General features: G+C 34.8%; 1 protein-coding gene across 2 annotated transcripts in view; it reads right to left on the bottom strand.

Moving 5' to 3' along the window:
* Tmprss15 (transmembrane serine protease 15) overlaps positions 1-10811 on the bottom strand; it is a 104023-nt gene extending 93212 nt beyond the window's left edge. For both annotated transcript variants that reach the window (XM_028757237.1, XM_028757238.1), the window contains exons 1-4: positions 10667-10811; positions 7687-7817; positions 7374-7441; positions 1106-1257 (exon numbers count right to left, since the gene is read on the bottom strand). In XM_028757237.1, coding sequence (XP_028613070.1) covers positions 1106-1257; positions 7374-7441; positions 7687-7817; positions 10667-10811 — 496 coding nt within the window. The remainder of the gene's footprint in view (positions 1-1105; positions 1258-7373; positions 7442-7686; positions 7818-10666) is intronic.
* Positions 10812-15854: the final 5043 nt, after the last annotated feature.

The following is a 15854-nucleotide window of genomic DNA, read 5'->3' as shown; positions in this document are numbered from 1 at the left end:
ATCTATCTATCTATCTATCTATCTATCTATCTATCTATCTATCTATCTCCTATAAAGCCACAGAAGTTTTCTTTCTTTAAGCATGCCATACCTCCTAGTTGCCCACTCAATAATCAGTTCATTGATGAGTTAATCCATTGGTTAATTTAGCATTTTCCTGATCCAAGTATCTCTCAAACATTATATGAATGAAAGACCAACTCTTCAATGGGACCTTGTTAAGGGGAAACTTCATATACAAAATTAGTAGTTCAGGGAATATATTGTCTGGGTGTTAAAGACTATTTATTATTTTGTATAAGTGTGTGTGTGTGTGTGTGTGTATGTATGTGAGAGATATTGTATAAGTATGTGTGAGTGTGTGTTGAGTGTGTGTGTTTTAGTATGTTTGTGTGTGCTGTGTGTATGTGTGTGCTATAAATGTGTGCTCATGTGTGTTTGTGTGAATGATATGTAAAGAATGCACACTTATAGAAATTAGAAAACAATGATTGGAGTCAGTTCTCTCCTTTCATTTTTAGCTTCAGGAGGTTTAACTCGAGTCTTCTGCCATGCTTTGCTACCTGCTGGGCCATCCATCTCTCCAGCATCTCCAGTGTTAACTTTGACTCCCAAGCTTTTCACCTTTTGTTTATTCTTAGAATAATAATGGTTTATTACTCTATGAATAAAGTTTACTTTTTTGATAGGAAATTGATTGGATTAAATTTATCAATCCCTCTTTTGTCTTTATTTCAAATTCTAATTATACATTTGTCTTTGTCTCTTGACCTTAATCTCATAAGGTCTGTGACTCAATCATAAATTCTATAATTTGACTTCCTAATGAATGATTGAAGAAACTCATAGTTAGAACGTGACAAGACTCACAGACATCTCTGCCCACTGACATTTTCAGAATCCTTTTTATATTTGATGGCTTCCAACCCTCTCTTCACTGATACTTCCATTCAAATATTTCACTTTTCTCATGTAAATGTGTTACCTCAGGCGATCCGACATGCTCCTAATGTCAAGGATGGTTCTCCTGTTTCGCTCCTATGTTGCTAGAATCTTAATTTCATAGCTTAATGATTCAAAGAAATCAAATAATGTTCGCAGATACCTGTGATATCAATGCTGTTCAAATCAATATGGAGAGTGACCAGTTGGCTGGATATATTTGCTTCAATGCCCTGAATCAGTTCTTCTTTTACATTTTCATCTGATACCCACTGAGCAAATAAAAGGTCAAAGAGGACAATAACGCTGCCATTTCTGCAAAGCAAAAGAGAAAAAAAAAGTAATGATATAAGAGTAAAAAGTCTCCAGGTGATTTGTTCTCAATTCAGGCAGAATGTTGGTAAAATGTGCTACTTAGTTATCCTATCCTCGATCCTCATTATGCCAGTGGAAAGCCTAGTAACCCCTGCTCTACAGCACAATTTACAAGATTGTTTTTCTAAAATGCAGAAATAAGAATGAATGTAAGAGATGCTGCAAAGTACTATCCTAATTTACCCTTGAAGGAAAGGACAATTAGAAACCATCAATATTTTTTTCCATGAAGATAAATACTGATCAAAACTCAACAGTGGCATCCTTGTTCAGTATGGACCCAGGCAAACAGAGCTGATCCCTAGTATCTTGTGTCAACTTAAACAGTGTCCGACTGTTTTAGTATTTCAGGGAATGGAGTGTGTGCTTTTGTAATGTGTCTGGTGAGTTTTTAGGTCAAGAGAAATCTGACATGGTTTCACTTGCTTCAAATAAATTGTCCACATTTTCAAAAGGCTTGATAATAAGCTTCTGTGAAAGTTTGCTCTTAGTTTTCTTTTTTCCTTTGTTTAACCTAAATGCTTAAAAATATGCCCTAATTTTGATGGCTGGAAAGAACACAAACATACCTGTACGTACTGGACACTCAGGATGTTTATCCTCCTGACTAACAATTTTATTGCCTACATGATCTACCACAACAGTACAATTCAACCGTATGGCCCTAAATTCCTTCTTATTTTAAACCCCTTTCTGTATTTTAAAGTTTAAAGGCTATTTTTTGTTACGTTGTAGAAAGGATTTGAAAAAGAAATGGCCCAGTAGGCTCTTTAAGACTGACCATGGTGAGTTAGCTCTGATATGGGGCTGTGGCTGATAATACAAAGATTGCGGTCTTGGTATCTCCAAGGTAATGAGCATCTCCAAAGGCTTTGTTACCCCTGAAAATTTTCATTATCTATTTTTTCTGCTGGAACCTAGAGTAAAAGTTATTTATCCCTTCCATCATTATATACGGAGAGCAGGAAGTTTCTGGAAGACCACACTTGTTTACCATTTCACAAGACATGATGATGTCCCTTTTTAATGGTTGCATTGGCATGCATTGTTTCAGCAGGAATTATTTCATTCCATGAAGCTAGTTCTTTAGTATTTAAATGATCGAGACACTTTGTTAAAATTATCTCACACTTCACTTCTATTGTTAATTAGATGAAAATGTGGGGAAGTTTAACTATTAATTTTCTTAATTCACAATAACTAAATCTAATGAAAGGAACAACACATTGGCAATCAGTCAGAGCTCCCAAATGTTCACACAAAAGAAACTCTTGTCTCTACTAAAGATTCTGTTATTTACAGACACGTTTTACAATCGCGTTTTCGATAGTCCTTAAGCTTTCTATGCCAGTTGACCACTGTTTTTTAAATATTTATTTAATATCTTATTTTCTATTTACATGTCTGTGTGTTTGTGGCAAGGGTGGTGTGGGTGTGCACACATGAGTGCAGGTGTACATGGAGACCAAAACAGAAAGATGGATCTCCTGCTGGCTGTGAGTCAGTTGGTGCTGGTGCTAGGAACTAAGTTCTGATCTTCTGCAAGCGCAAGTGTCGTTAATACTGAGACATTTCTCTAGTGCCCTAAATCCAATCCTACTTTTATTGGAGATTAGCTCTCCACTTGTAGGGAAAGAAGCTATCTTCTTTATCCATTTCTCAAGACTGCGTCATCATTAATTGAATGTGAGAAGACAGACAAGAGACCATTGGACATTTATTTGTAACATTACTACTACTATTACCACCCCACCACCACCACCACCAAACAACTACGAGAAATACTGGTTTAATTCTTTGCCTATTTTTATGTCTATACATAGTAGCCAGAATCAGAGAACCATTTGAGGACCATCTGGGGATCATTACGATAGCCATGGCTAAAAGTCATTTGCATCATATTAAAGGAAATCCAACAGTTGAATCTTTTCAATTGCTGTCAACGGACCATTGAATTAACTGTCCTAGAAACTAAGACTCCTTGTGATGTCAGAAAAGTTAAACAAAACTAAGAAAAGCAAAGCAAAACAAAATCCCTCTACTCTTTAAGGCTTTGATAATTTATAGGCTTTGTTAACAGGAAGTTAAAAACACGTTAATTGGTATACACCTCTCAGGTTTCATCTACCCTTAGTGAAAAGGATGGTGAAGATTAGGAGACGTCCATGATGCTTCACACTCACCCATGTTTTCTCTATAGTAATACAAATATGGACACCTAGAGCAAGAGTGTAAACTTTTATGCAGAGTTTTAAGGCTTTTTAAAACAGATAGAATAACCACATCTCTGCTTCTTAGAAGTCCATGAATATAATTTCCATCCTCATTTTTTCAACACTTTAGTGAACTATTCATCTTTAGGAAAGAGACTGAGACAGGTACATATATTTATTGTCTTATATTGTTGTATGAAACTTAGATATGAATAGATGGAGAAATAGCTAGCTACTTGGATGTTTTTGTCAGTTAAAAAAATAATTTGTTCCCATATGCTTCTGATAAACACACCTTCCTTTTCCTCATCCTTCTCATCATCTTTCCCCTTTTCTCAACCTCTCTTTTATCCCTCCCCTTTCCTTTATGTGTTCAGAATCCATTCCCTTTGCCAGAAATGAGTGCTTAATGCTTAACTAAGCCAAAAGTGGCTAGGCTTAAATATGCTTTGAAATAAAGCATTAGTGCGCAGAAATTTTTTATCTTCTCTCGTCAGCTCCATGGTTTTACTTTTTCTTATGTTGAGCCAAAGATGATTTAAATGGTAATGAAATCTGCAACTTCTCTATATATTTCCACATATTTTAATTATACAGAACAATTGACTTTGTTTTGCTTGAATCAGGCAGAAGAAGACACAGGCACAAGGTATTTGGGGCAGAGAAAATGCAGTTCTGAAATTTCCCTTCACTGGGTTGTAACTAACTGGATTAATTCAACCTCAGGCGTAAACATATTTGTACGAAAGATGTGTCTTTTTAGTTGTGAATAATATATCGCACTTAATAATTTATATCTGTGAGGATAAAGGTTCTATATTACAAATATACAATTGTATTCTTTATACTTTAGTTTCTTATTCAGTGTAAATTTTGAGATAAGAAAAATATATAGTAGAAATCAAGGAAACCATGATATGTATTTGTTTCATATCATAAGCAGACAGAAAGTTATTTTTGGTAGTTTATCAATGATCTGTATCGTGCTGTGAAATTTATTTTATTTATTAAGATAAATGAGAAAATTATTCCTTCAAGAAAAAAATAGCCATTTTCGTTTTAAGGTACTAGATTTTTTTAGTAAAGGAGCTGCATAGCCTCCCCTTCTGTTTAATTTTATAGCTAGATAAATCCTATCGTTGTACAGAGGGATTGGATGTAATAGATCAAAATGTTTCTTATCTTATATTTTCCTTAATGATACTGATAACCTTTAGGTTTGCTGAATAAACACAGCCCTTTCCTTTGAGAACTTTGTGACTCATGTATGTGAAAAGGGCAAACTTAAAGTGCACATTGCCACAGAGGGTAAACAGCCCTTTATTAAAAGAGTCAACTGCTAATACTCTGTGAATCAAAACATTTTCTACAGAGCATAATAACAGTATCCCCAAAAGAGAGGAAAAAAAACATTTTGCCTGTTCTTCAGATTGGTTAAACACACACACACACACACACACACACACACACACACACACACACTTTATAAACTGGCAGAAATACATTAATTAATTGTAAAATATTATAAAGCAGATTGATGACTATATTTGATACTCTTAGTAATATGTCACATGAGGTCATTAAAATTGTAGTGTTTTAAAAGGAGTTTTAGATATATTTTTTCACAGTGTATACTGTTATGTAGAGGAGAAAGAAATCATTTCTGTTTCCTGATTTTATAATTTGAAAATTACAATGTTTAAATTTAATGGTGATTTCATCGCTTTTTCCTATGACTATAGATATATTAATCCATGATTATTTAAGATAACCCTGAGGCTGAGAGGCTACACAATAATTGGGACTGGAACTTGAATCCCTAACGCCCATACTAAAGAGGGCATTTACCTCTTATGTGCAATATCAGCACTTAGGAGGCAGAGGTGGTAAACCTCAGCTAGTCTGGGTTCAAATAAAAGATTCTGATCACACCACACACACACACACACACACACACACACACAGAGAGAGAGAGAGAGAGAGAGAGAGAGAGAGAGAGAGAGAGAGAGAGAGGAATTCTGAATGGCTCCTTGTTTTCTTTCTCTTTACCACATCTCTGCCCCCGCAGAGAACACTTAGGTCTTCATCTATGCCATTCTTCTACCCACACCCACCTGTATGTCATTTTAATATTTTGATGTGTCTTTAATCATATTCATAATACAGTTACTGTAGAATCTTTGCTACACCTTTAATTTCCCTGTAGCTTTGATTGACAAATTTTGTATGATTTGTAAAAAGAAACCTAAATTTGCATCACATTTGATATGAAATATAATGCTAGAACACTCCTCCTAGACTTCAGGATTGGCTAGCACACATCAGACTCTGGTCAGGTTCACTTAATAAATAATCTAATTTATTATCTTTTTATATGCTTGTTCTAACAACCACTACTGAGGTTTCAGAGAAGAATTTCACTTTTAAATTTAAGACAAATCACATAGCAGAAGAAGTAGGTTTTGCACTGTTTCAATTATGGTTTCTATAGTTTCCACAGTCATTAATTCTCTGGTTTAAAAAAGAAAGGAATTTCAAATGCAGATTTGCTGTAAGTTTTCACATAAACCAATTAATTCTCTGAGGAGGAAAGAGCAGGAAGGAGAGCAAAATGAGGGACAATTAAAGGACGGAATTTTCCGATAAAATGCCAACTTAGGGAGGGAACTAAATGAGACATAGAGACATGAGTAACACTTCATGAAGTGTGGCTTTGGAGGTGTACACTATATTCCATTGTTCTCTGTCATTAGTAATATTTTCCACAAAAATTATCCATAAAGGACAGAAGCGATTTATTAGGCTTCTTTTCTCCTCCCAATAACATTTGCCTTGTTTTATTTTTTCTCATTTTAAGCAATTAAAAGTCTCTCACACTCTTGTCTATTTCAGGTATAAAGAATATAATCTCTCATATTTGTTTTGTTTTATGTGTATGCTTCTCCCTCTGCGTTGGGATTTTCTAGTTTTTGAGTAGAACTCTCTTTTATCTATTTTTCTTTAAATTTTATAGATTCTCATTAGGAGTACAATCTTCTTTGCCAGCTGTGCTATTCATTTGTACCTCTGTTTCAAAGTTCTTTTCATCCTCAGAGTTTATAAATCACTAAATTCACTGTGACATAAGCAGATTGACAGGACAGGACACAAAGTCCTGGACTTTCGTTTATGGACGCAATGATTCAACAGAGACGCCTAGATCAATATCTGAAGAAATATTAGTATTTGAAAGGTTAAATCTCATATTAAATGTTCTTATTAAATGTTATACTTACAAAGTGTAACTTAGCATACCTACACAATACTTCATACTGTTGATTAAAGTATCCATAATGAAATTAATATGTAATCCTACTAATCTGAGACTCATTCATTTATGAAACATTGAAAGTATAAATATTTACTGTGTGTATGTCTACAAAGGTCAGAAGGGGCAGAGGATGCTACAATCGCATAATTTTTTTTTCCTAAGTATGGCATTTAACAAATATACTCTTTTGTGATTTACAATGTAAATGAAGTAGGTAATATACTATTATATTAATAAGGAAGTTTCTTTCACATGTTCTTAACAAATTAAACACTACATCTACATGTACATGTATTCAATTTCAATGCTTTCACATGTCTGCATAATTTTATCCTTATGAGAAAAATATATTGATATGTAAATTATCAAATATTACTATTATCTTTTACTAAAAATACTTTTTTTTTTTACTATAAAATCCTCAGAACATGTTGGAAATCTTTCTTCTTTCCTACACATAACAACACTACATATTTGAGCAATCTTGGTTGGTAGCAATGTGCTACCAGTAGAATGGTTTAGAGCATACTCACTCAAATTGAGAAACTCTCGATTTTTTGTATTCATTCTTCAGTTTACTTGATTCAAAGATGTCGTCTATCTAAAAAGATGAAAAGTGTGTTAAACCGAATATTTGAACTTTTAATACAGTGTAGAGGTAATACATTTGTTTAGAACTGAAGAAATCTTCAGAATGGCGGCTTCATACAGTTATGAACCATAAAGGTGACATATGTTTACTGATATTTTCTGAGTGAGAAAATGTGGTTCTTTTCATCAGTTGAAGAGCATTTACTAAAACTGATTAGGAAATTTAAAACCAGCTTTGGAGAAACAGTCCCCTACCATTTGCTGAAGGTCAAAAGCAAGAACTTTGAAATCCATCGAGAGTTTGTCTTGTAAATTAGGATTATATGTCACTCCAGATGTTATTTTAAATGTCCCTCTGACTTCATGACTTTTTCCCAGGGCTGCATCTAGATGAATTAATAAGGAAAAAAATGCTCCCAGTTATCAATATTGTATCCTGTTTTATAACATAAAGGCAACAATTATCACTTAATACATTTTCCCTGTAATTATTTAATTCTTGTTCTTCTTCATTGTCCTTCTAATTTATTTTCAACTGTCTGGTTGTTTTAACATACTCAAAAAACTATAACTATAGGCATATTCTCTCCTCCATTATTTCTTCTTCTTTTCTTTGAAGTCAAGTCATACTTTTTTTTTCTTTTTTTAAATTGAGATTCCTGTTGGAAGTCACAGGGAATAATCAGACCTTACCAATTATGGGAAGCGATTCAGGAAAACATAGTGAGATATGGACCATTAAAATTGTGTAGCTGCTGTTAGATGTTTCTTGGACCCCAAGCCTCCAGAACACTGCTGGCTTTCTGCATGTGAATTTCTGTGAAGATTTCTCTACGTGTGTAACTTTGAAACAGAGCTTTGAAGCCACTTCTTACATCCCAGTAATTATAAATTTGGCATGTATGACTTTTGGCATGAGACAGGAACTATCTATTTTGGAGAAGTTACTGAGAATGATGTAGGAAACACACTGTCTCAGTGGGGAAACAATGTAAGATGTGCTGAACAAATGAAACTATCCTTTCATCAGAATATTTTCTTTGATACGTATTTATATTAAAATGAATAGCTTTGATTTAAACACACAAAAAGAGAAACCATTTCTCAATGCAATAGTAACTAAATAATTGTCAAATGGCAGATATAAGTTTTTTTCTCCTACAACAAGGAAATAAGAGCTTTGAATGACATAATTTCCTAAAGAAGTAAAGAAGAGAAATGGTGGTGGTAAAATTTAAGTATACGTTTGACTAACTATAACTCCATAACCCTTCTAGATATATAATTTTCCTGCCTCCCAAAACATTAAATCTAACATTTCAAATGATTAACCACATTTAGCTTAACCTAATCAGCACTATACAATTATGTAATTTACTGGTATTTATGCAGTTTTCATTTTGTGAACAAACTAAGGTATATCTAAAGTTTCCTTTATAAATATAGAAGATGATGAAGGGTTATGAGCTGTCTGATTGAAGGAGGCTCAGAGACCTTTATTAGCATGTTTTCTATTTGGAACTGAACTGCATCCTAGGCAGTAGGAAACTGGTAGCAAAACCGGCAGAGTCTGGTTAAAGAATATGATCTAGTTAATTATATTGCACCAATGTGAATTTTTTTTAGTAGAGATAATTACTGTGCACGAATAAGAAAATAGCAAGTTTGGTGAAGGCTATATTAGAATTTTATATAATTTTTACATTTTAAAATTGAACACACACACATGCGTATAACAATAATCAAGGAAAGAGGCTAAACTTGAGAGTTGGGGAATTTCAAGGGTTTCAAGGGAGGGCAGCTAGGACAGACTTGATGGAACAAATGGAGTGTGAAAATGATAGAAATTCATGCTAATTAAAAGTATTAAAATTGTACTATATGTCCATATATGCATAAATTAAATGACTATAATACATTTGATTTCCTGTTTGTTTATTAGTTAAATTCAAATTTTATTCTGAGTTATTCATTACATTACATCAACATTGACCAATAATGTCCATAAGTGACATATTCTTTATGACTCAAAAAATTTCAGTATACTGAAAACTCTTATGTTTCCTAAAGTTATTTGCAAGATATAAATAAGATGCAAACCACCATTTCTCTAAAACTCTAAGTGAAATTTGTGGTTTTCATACCAAATACTTACAAGTATTATTTATCTGAAAGGCAGATTCCTTATAAATGGCTACAACATTTAAAATTTCAAGGATTATACTAACACTATTTCTGTAAGACCACAAATACTTTTTATTGTATTCAAATTCAAACATTTATTTGTCAGGGAAAATAGCATACTTACTGGGTCACACTAAGGTAATTCACAGTTAAAGTCTTCTATTAATGAGGATTTAGAACTAATTTTCTCATATACATCATTTTAAAACACAAATTAAATTTTATCAAAAGACTAATCAAATTTTACTATTGAGGCTATTGAAATGATTATGATTTATTTAATATTATATTATTTATTTATAAGTACATAGATAGTGAATAGGAAAAAACCAAATTGAGATTCAGTTTGTTATCCGATATCTTTTGTATAACAAATATTGCCAACTATTGTTACAAGCTAGTTCTCAAATTTTTTTCCTAGGTTTGTAACCTGAAGATGAGGCACAAAAAACAATGAAGACAAAGATTTGTTACAGTATGGTGTTATAGTTCAATATCTTTAAAGTACTTTTGGCCCATAATAACATAGTTCTACAAATAATATTTTATTTTTTAAAATCATATTACTCCTTAAAAACAGATTGAGAGTTTTAAATACTTTGGAACTTATGTTTAAGTTAGCTTATTCAAATTTAATAGCAATATTTTAAACCAATAACAGAATGTAGATATCAATTTTATATAAATTAACAATAGTGTTCATTTACTCTTCATGTATATGAGCTTGAATTATTTATAATATTTCAATATGTTTAGGATTTCATTTTCATCACAATAAATCTAGTAGTTATGAAATATACTCTATTGTGCCCTGAAATAAAAAAACAAACAAACATTGTTTTGTAAAAAACAAAACAAAACTTTGTTCTCAGGTTTTAATTTGGGATTATTTTAAATGACATACAAAGTCATTTTCTTAATATTCTACAAAGTAAAGTGTCCAGAACCACACAAAATGAAACCAAATATCTGTGATACAGCCAAGATCATGAGTTAAATACAGCAAAGGATGACTTTAGAAACACCTTCCATGTTTCAGGGCATGACTTACCTGTTTCTGATTCCTTGACTGCAAGCCAGGACACTGCAATTAACCCAACAGAGAGGACCATAAGCATTATAAAGAGAGCTGAGAGCATCACCTCGAAAGAGCTGATGGAATGATATCCTGCAGCCTCATCTCTGCTGGATTTCATTTTTGAATGCTAGGAACTGTGAGAAAATATAGTTTTCCACATCAACAAAATGGATACTCTAATACTAACTAGAGAGTAAAACCTCTCAAGTTCCTAAGGATTCTGAAGTGATCAACCATTCAAGCTAATGTCGGCAGTCTTCACTGTGAATGTGCTGTGTGTGTCTCTGGAAATGGTATGTCTCCATACATTCAGTATCTTTAAAAGGAGTAGTTAATATTTAAGACAATATAGTAAGTAAAGATGTCTACAGTTTTAAATTACAATCACATGAACAGGCCATTTGTCAGGGTGAGAAAAAACTAAATGCATGCCATAAACAAAACAACAAAAAAAAAACTGACCTTTAATTGCCTTGAGAACTATTAAGAACACGAAAATGGTGATAGACATATGGTCATTAGGAAAATGCACTTAATATTTGGAGGAGTGTTCCAAACAGATCAACCTTCTGCCCTGTGACTAAGGTCCTTATCATTAGCATATTTCTGTAGAAAGCTTAAAAGCTAAACCGCAAAATACATAGATGTGTAGTGTATATACATCTATAAATATATAGTATAGATCCATAGTATCTTATTTCATTCACCCCATTTCTCCTTTCCTATTTCCCTCTGAGACTTCTTTTTATGTGTTTGCATGTGTTCATAGACACCTTTTTGAAACAAACACAAGTCTTTTGAACTTTATGATGTCATACTTGAAGTTTTGCACTGTAATGCAATATTGATTGAACTTAAAGGAAAGTTCACTCAGGCATCATATCACTACTCTACACGACTTGAGCAATTATTGGTACTTGGGATTAATCACTGTGAGATAAAAAGGGTATTGGTTTCTATTTTAAGAAAATATGCTACATAGAGAAGACCTTGTTCATTTATTCTTGTACTTTAGCATCTTAAATATGTCAATAAAACCAGAGACCAGGTTAAGATATACATAGCAATAATCATAAATGTATGTTTTCCAGGAAAAATATGAAACTTTTCTTATAATTACAGTGGAATATTCAGTTGGAACTTTCTTAACTTGAAAATAATGAGCCCAGGATATCAATCAATCAATCAATCAATCAATTATCTAATCAACCAATTGCATCAGATCTATTTTGGAGTAAGCCATATACTCTTTATCATGCCTGATGATATTGAGTTCATAAAATCTATTGCAAGTATAGAAATCAGACAAAAAATATAAAATTGAAATTCCAAGGGGATATATTTAGTTTTAGAAGTAATACAAAGTTGAGATTATAATTCCTTTTACCTGCTACATTGCAAATAGCTGAGCTTACTATGTATAATATTTACATATAACAATATCTTGTTTAAGACAATAATTTATGGAGGACAGTCTGAAATTCAATAAACAAGTGCATGTGAAAATTAATATATCAAGACCTGAGGTGTACAATGCAGGCTATTAAAATAAAATCAGAGCCGCCCTCTCTGGTAACAGAAATCATTGCAGAGTTGTAATAATGTGAGTGTAGAGTCAGTCAAGGAGCAGAAATACAACTCAGTATAGAACAATGAGCCCAGAAACAACTTGATTTGTGCATGGAAAATATCATACATTAGACATAGTGTTATTGTTAATACCTGACAAAGGAATTCAAGGAATGATGCTAAGTTGATTTCTTATTTGTCAGCAAAATAAACACAATTAGATCACTATCTCACAGCCTAAGGATGAATGAATTCAAGGTGGAGTAAATATACATGAGAGCTACATATACATTTACAAGAAACATTTGTATTTACGAAAACAAAGTCAAAGTGAGAGGAAAGGATGTGAGATTATCTTTCTGTATCGTTTGCAACACAGTAGATATTAGATCACCATTGTAACCCAAAATGCTCAAATCTGAGAAGTAGTCTACAGAAAGTTCACTAAGGAAATTATGAAATTAAAAATTACACAAAGGAAAGAGAGCCACTGATGCACTGGTGTGGTCAAGTCCATTACCAATATTGGCAGCTGGAAGAGTATCTTGCCTGTACCAGTGGGAGCCAAGGAGAACAGGCTCAAAGGTCTCCTGATCAGTAATTGCTACCATTACTCACCACAGAGCTATGTCCACTATGGGAGAGTGACTCCAGAACTATGTATTTTCCTCTGGAATATTCAACTTGTCCTGTAGGGGAAGAGATGATCACTCATGAGTTGCTTCATTCATCATGTAGGGTGAAGAAAAATTCACGTGAGTGAAGGATTTTTTTACATTGTTAAATCTTAAAAATGGCTCTGTGCAATCTGCTGCTCTGTACACCAATTGCTCTGTACACCAATGATTTACACCAAAAGATAAAGATCATGTGAGAGTTCAGAAAAGAATTTCTAATGATTTTGAGTTTGTGAAAACAGGTAGGAAGAAAATTAACAAAACTGAAAACAAAACAACCAAAAGGACACCCTGGTAACACCAAAAAAAAAAAAAAAAGTAAAAAAATGAAAGAAAAGTTGCCACTGTCTCTGTCTCTGTCTCTCTCTGTCTCTCTGTCTATGTCTCTGTCTCTGTCTGTCTGTCTGTCTCTCTCTCTCTCTTGAAAGGAAAAACCACGCGCCAGGGCGGTGGCTGAGTCCCCAGAGCAGCGGACAGAGGTGGCCCGTGGGGGACAAGGCGGTCTGGCCCCTGGTGGTGATGCGCCTGTCCTGGAGGCTTTCCCCGCTGGAGGTTTCCCACACGTGGATTCCCCCCCCCCTCCAAATGCCAGGAGGAGCTCTCTTATATGGGGAGTGGGAAAAAGGAAGGGCTAAGGAGGGGAAAATTTAATTAGCTATGTCCCCCAGGCCTTTAGCTAATTCATTAATATGTAAATCTCGAGGCAGAAGCTTGTTTGTCATGCCCTTTACCTATGTCCTACATGACTGCCAGTATAGGAGATGAGACTGCATGTTAGGGCCCTGGGCTCTGGGGGCGTGGCCAAACACCGGCAGTTTTGGGGTTCCAGGCCCATGTCAGCCCAGGATGCCCTTCTACAGCCCGGCACTCTCTCTCTCATTCTCTTTCTCTCTTTCTCTCTCTCTCTCTCTCTCTCTCTCTCTCTCTCTCTCTCTCTCTCTTTCTCTCTGTGTGTATGTGTGTGTACTTGACTACATCTATAAGTATAGTGTAATAAGTATGAGAAAATTACTAGGAAATATTAAAATATGTCAATACAAAAAAGTGACATTCCTTGTTAGAGAAAAAAGAAATCCAGTCTTCCAATTATAATTCCCATCTTATTCCCAGATTTGTAGAAGGCCTCCTTCTTTGTCTCCTCCTTTCATGTATCTCCAATGTCAGGGGTCTATGTACCACTCAAAAAGTACAAGAGCAGATAATCATCCCAAACTCAGAATTTTAGATGACAAGTGTAAAAACCTCACATTCAATAACAACCAGAACAATATATCTCCACAAGAGTTAAGCAATTCTACTAAAATACATCATGAGAAATATAATATAGATGAAATACACCACAAGACTTCAAAATAGCTATCATACATATCTTCAAGATCCTTAAAGAAGATATGAATGATAGCACTATTGAAATCTATGGAAACAGGAACAGTGACATTAAATGAATGAATAGTCTAAGACATAAATGTGGAAATGGAGTGAATTTAAAAAAAAAAAAGAGGAAACTGGATATTGAAAATTTGTCAGCCTGAACTGGAATCTCTGAGGCAAATATCACCAGCAGAATACAAGAGATGAAAGAGAGAATCTTGGAGATTGAAGTCAAGATAGAAGAAATCATAACTCAGTCAAAGACAATGTTCAATCTAAGTAAGTAAGTAAGTAAGTAAGTCATGGTCCAAATCATTCAGTAAATTTGAGACACCATGAAAAGATCAAATTTATAAATAATCTGGATAGAGGAAAAAGAACAGAAACAGAAAGTATTTAAAAAAAAAAGCCATAGGAAAAAAATGTTCCTATATTAAAGACAGAGGTGCCTATCAAGGTACAAGAAGCATGCAAATCACCAAATAGACTGCATCAGAAAAGAAATTCGCTACAGCACATGATGAACAAAACAATAGCTACAGAGTAAACTAAATAGGAATGCCCCAGACCCAGTTCCCTTATGGAGCCGAGGACTGATATGCCTGTCCAATACCACAGAAGGCACAGCTAACAGGCTAACACAAATATTAATGAAAAAAATAGATACCCTCACAAAGCCAGGCCCAACCATAAATACGATGAATAACAATTTACATCCAGGGAAGAGAAATCTCCCTGAGAATCCCCTTCTTTTTTCTTTCCAGGTAAAAATGAATCACCCGTGATGCCTGCTGTTAGAAGTTCTAATCCAGATGGGCCAGAAGCCAGGATCCTCGCCCTTACCCTCACCCCCTACCTTTTCCCACCTGCACAAGGTCCCCTGAAGCTTGGCAACTCCAAGATCCTGCTTGGCAACTGCAGATAGACTCAAAGCAGTGTACCATATCATCTGAAGAATAGCAGGGAGACCATAACTCAAGCAGTGTACCATATCTTCTAAAGAATAGCAGGTTGCAGTCCTCTTCGCCCCGAATAACTAGGACCCGACGGTCGGGTCAAGTGGCACCCAGATGTGGGGCTCGAGGCACGGACCCCTCCGGACGGACCCTCATTGAGAGGATGTGCGCACGACATCAAGATTGAGTGAGACAGAGATCGTCGCCCACGACCTGTCGTCCACGGAACCAGGTTGATGCTGCCATCAAGAAGACGGTTGAAGTTCATTACCATCAGCTGAAAATTGAAGAGGATCCAGAAGTGACTCTGCAGGAGACTAACACAGCTGCCAGCTCCCCTGCCTCCCCCTACGGTCGACCCCTAGACTTCCATACCCTCCAGAAGGGTTCCTGGTATGCCCTCGTTTCTCTCGCTAGAGAGCTTGGCCTCTTGATCACCACAACAAAAATTGGCTTTTTCCTAAACCAAGGCCGCCCTTGATATGGCCACTAACATTGGGGAGCCTTCCTTTATGACAATATTACACCCCAAACTGACAAATGGTTGGTAACTTGAACATTTACAAGAGACTAGGATGGCTGTGAGTT

This window comes from Grammomys surdaster, unplaced genomic scaffold (genome assembly GCF_004785775.1).
Source record: "Grammomys surdaster isolate TR1022 unplaced genomic scaffold, NIH_TR_1.0 126153, whole genome shotgun sequence".
NCBI lineage: Eukaryota > Metazoa > Chordata > Mammalia > Rodentia > Muridae > Grammomys > Grammomys surdaster.
Note: the sequence above shows the minus strand (reverse complement) of the source record. Positions and strands in the feature narration are given on the sequence as shown.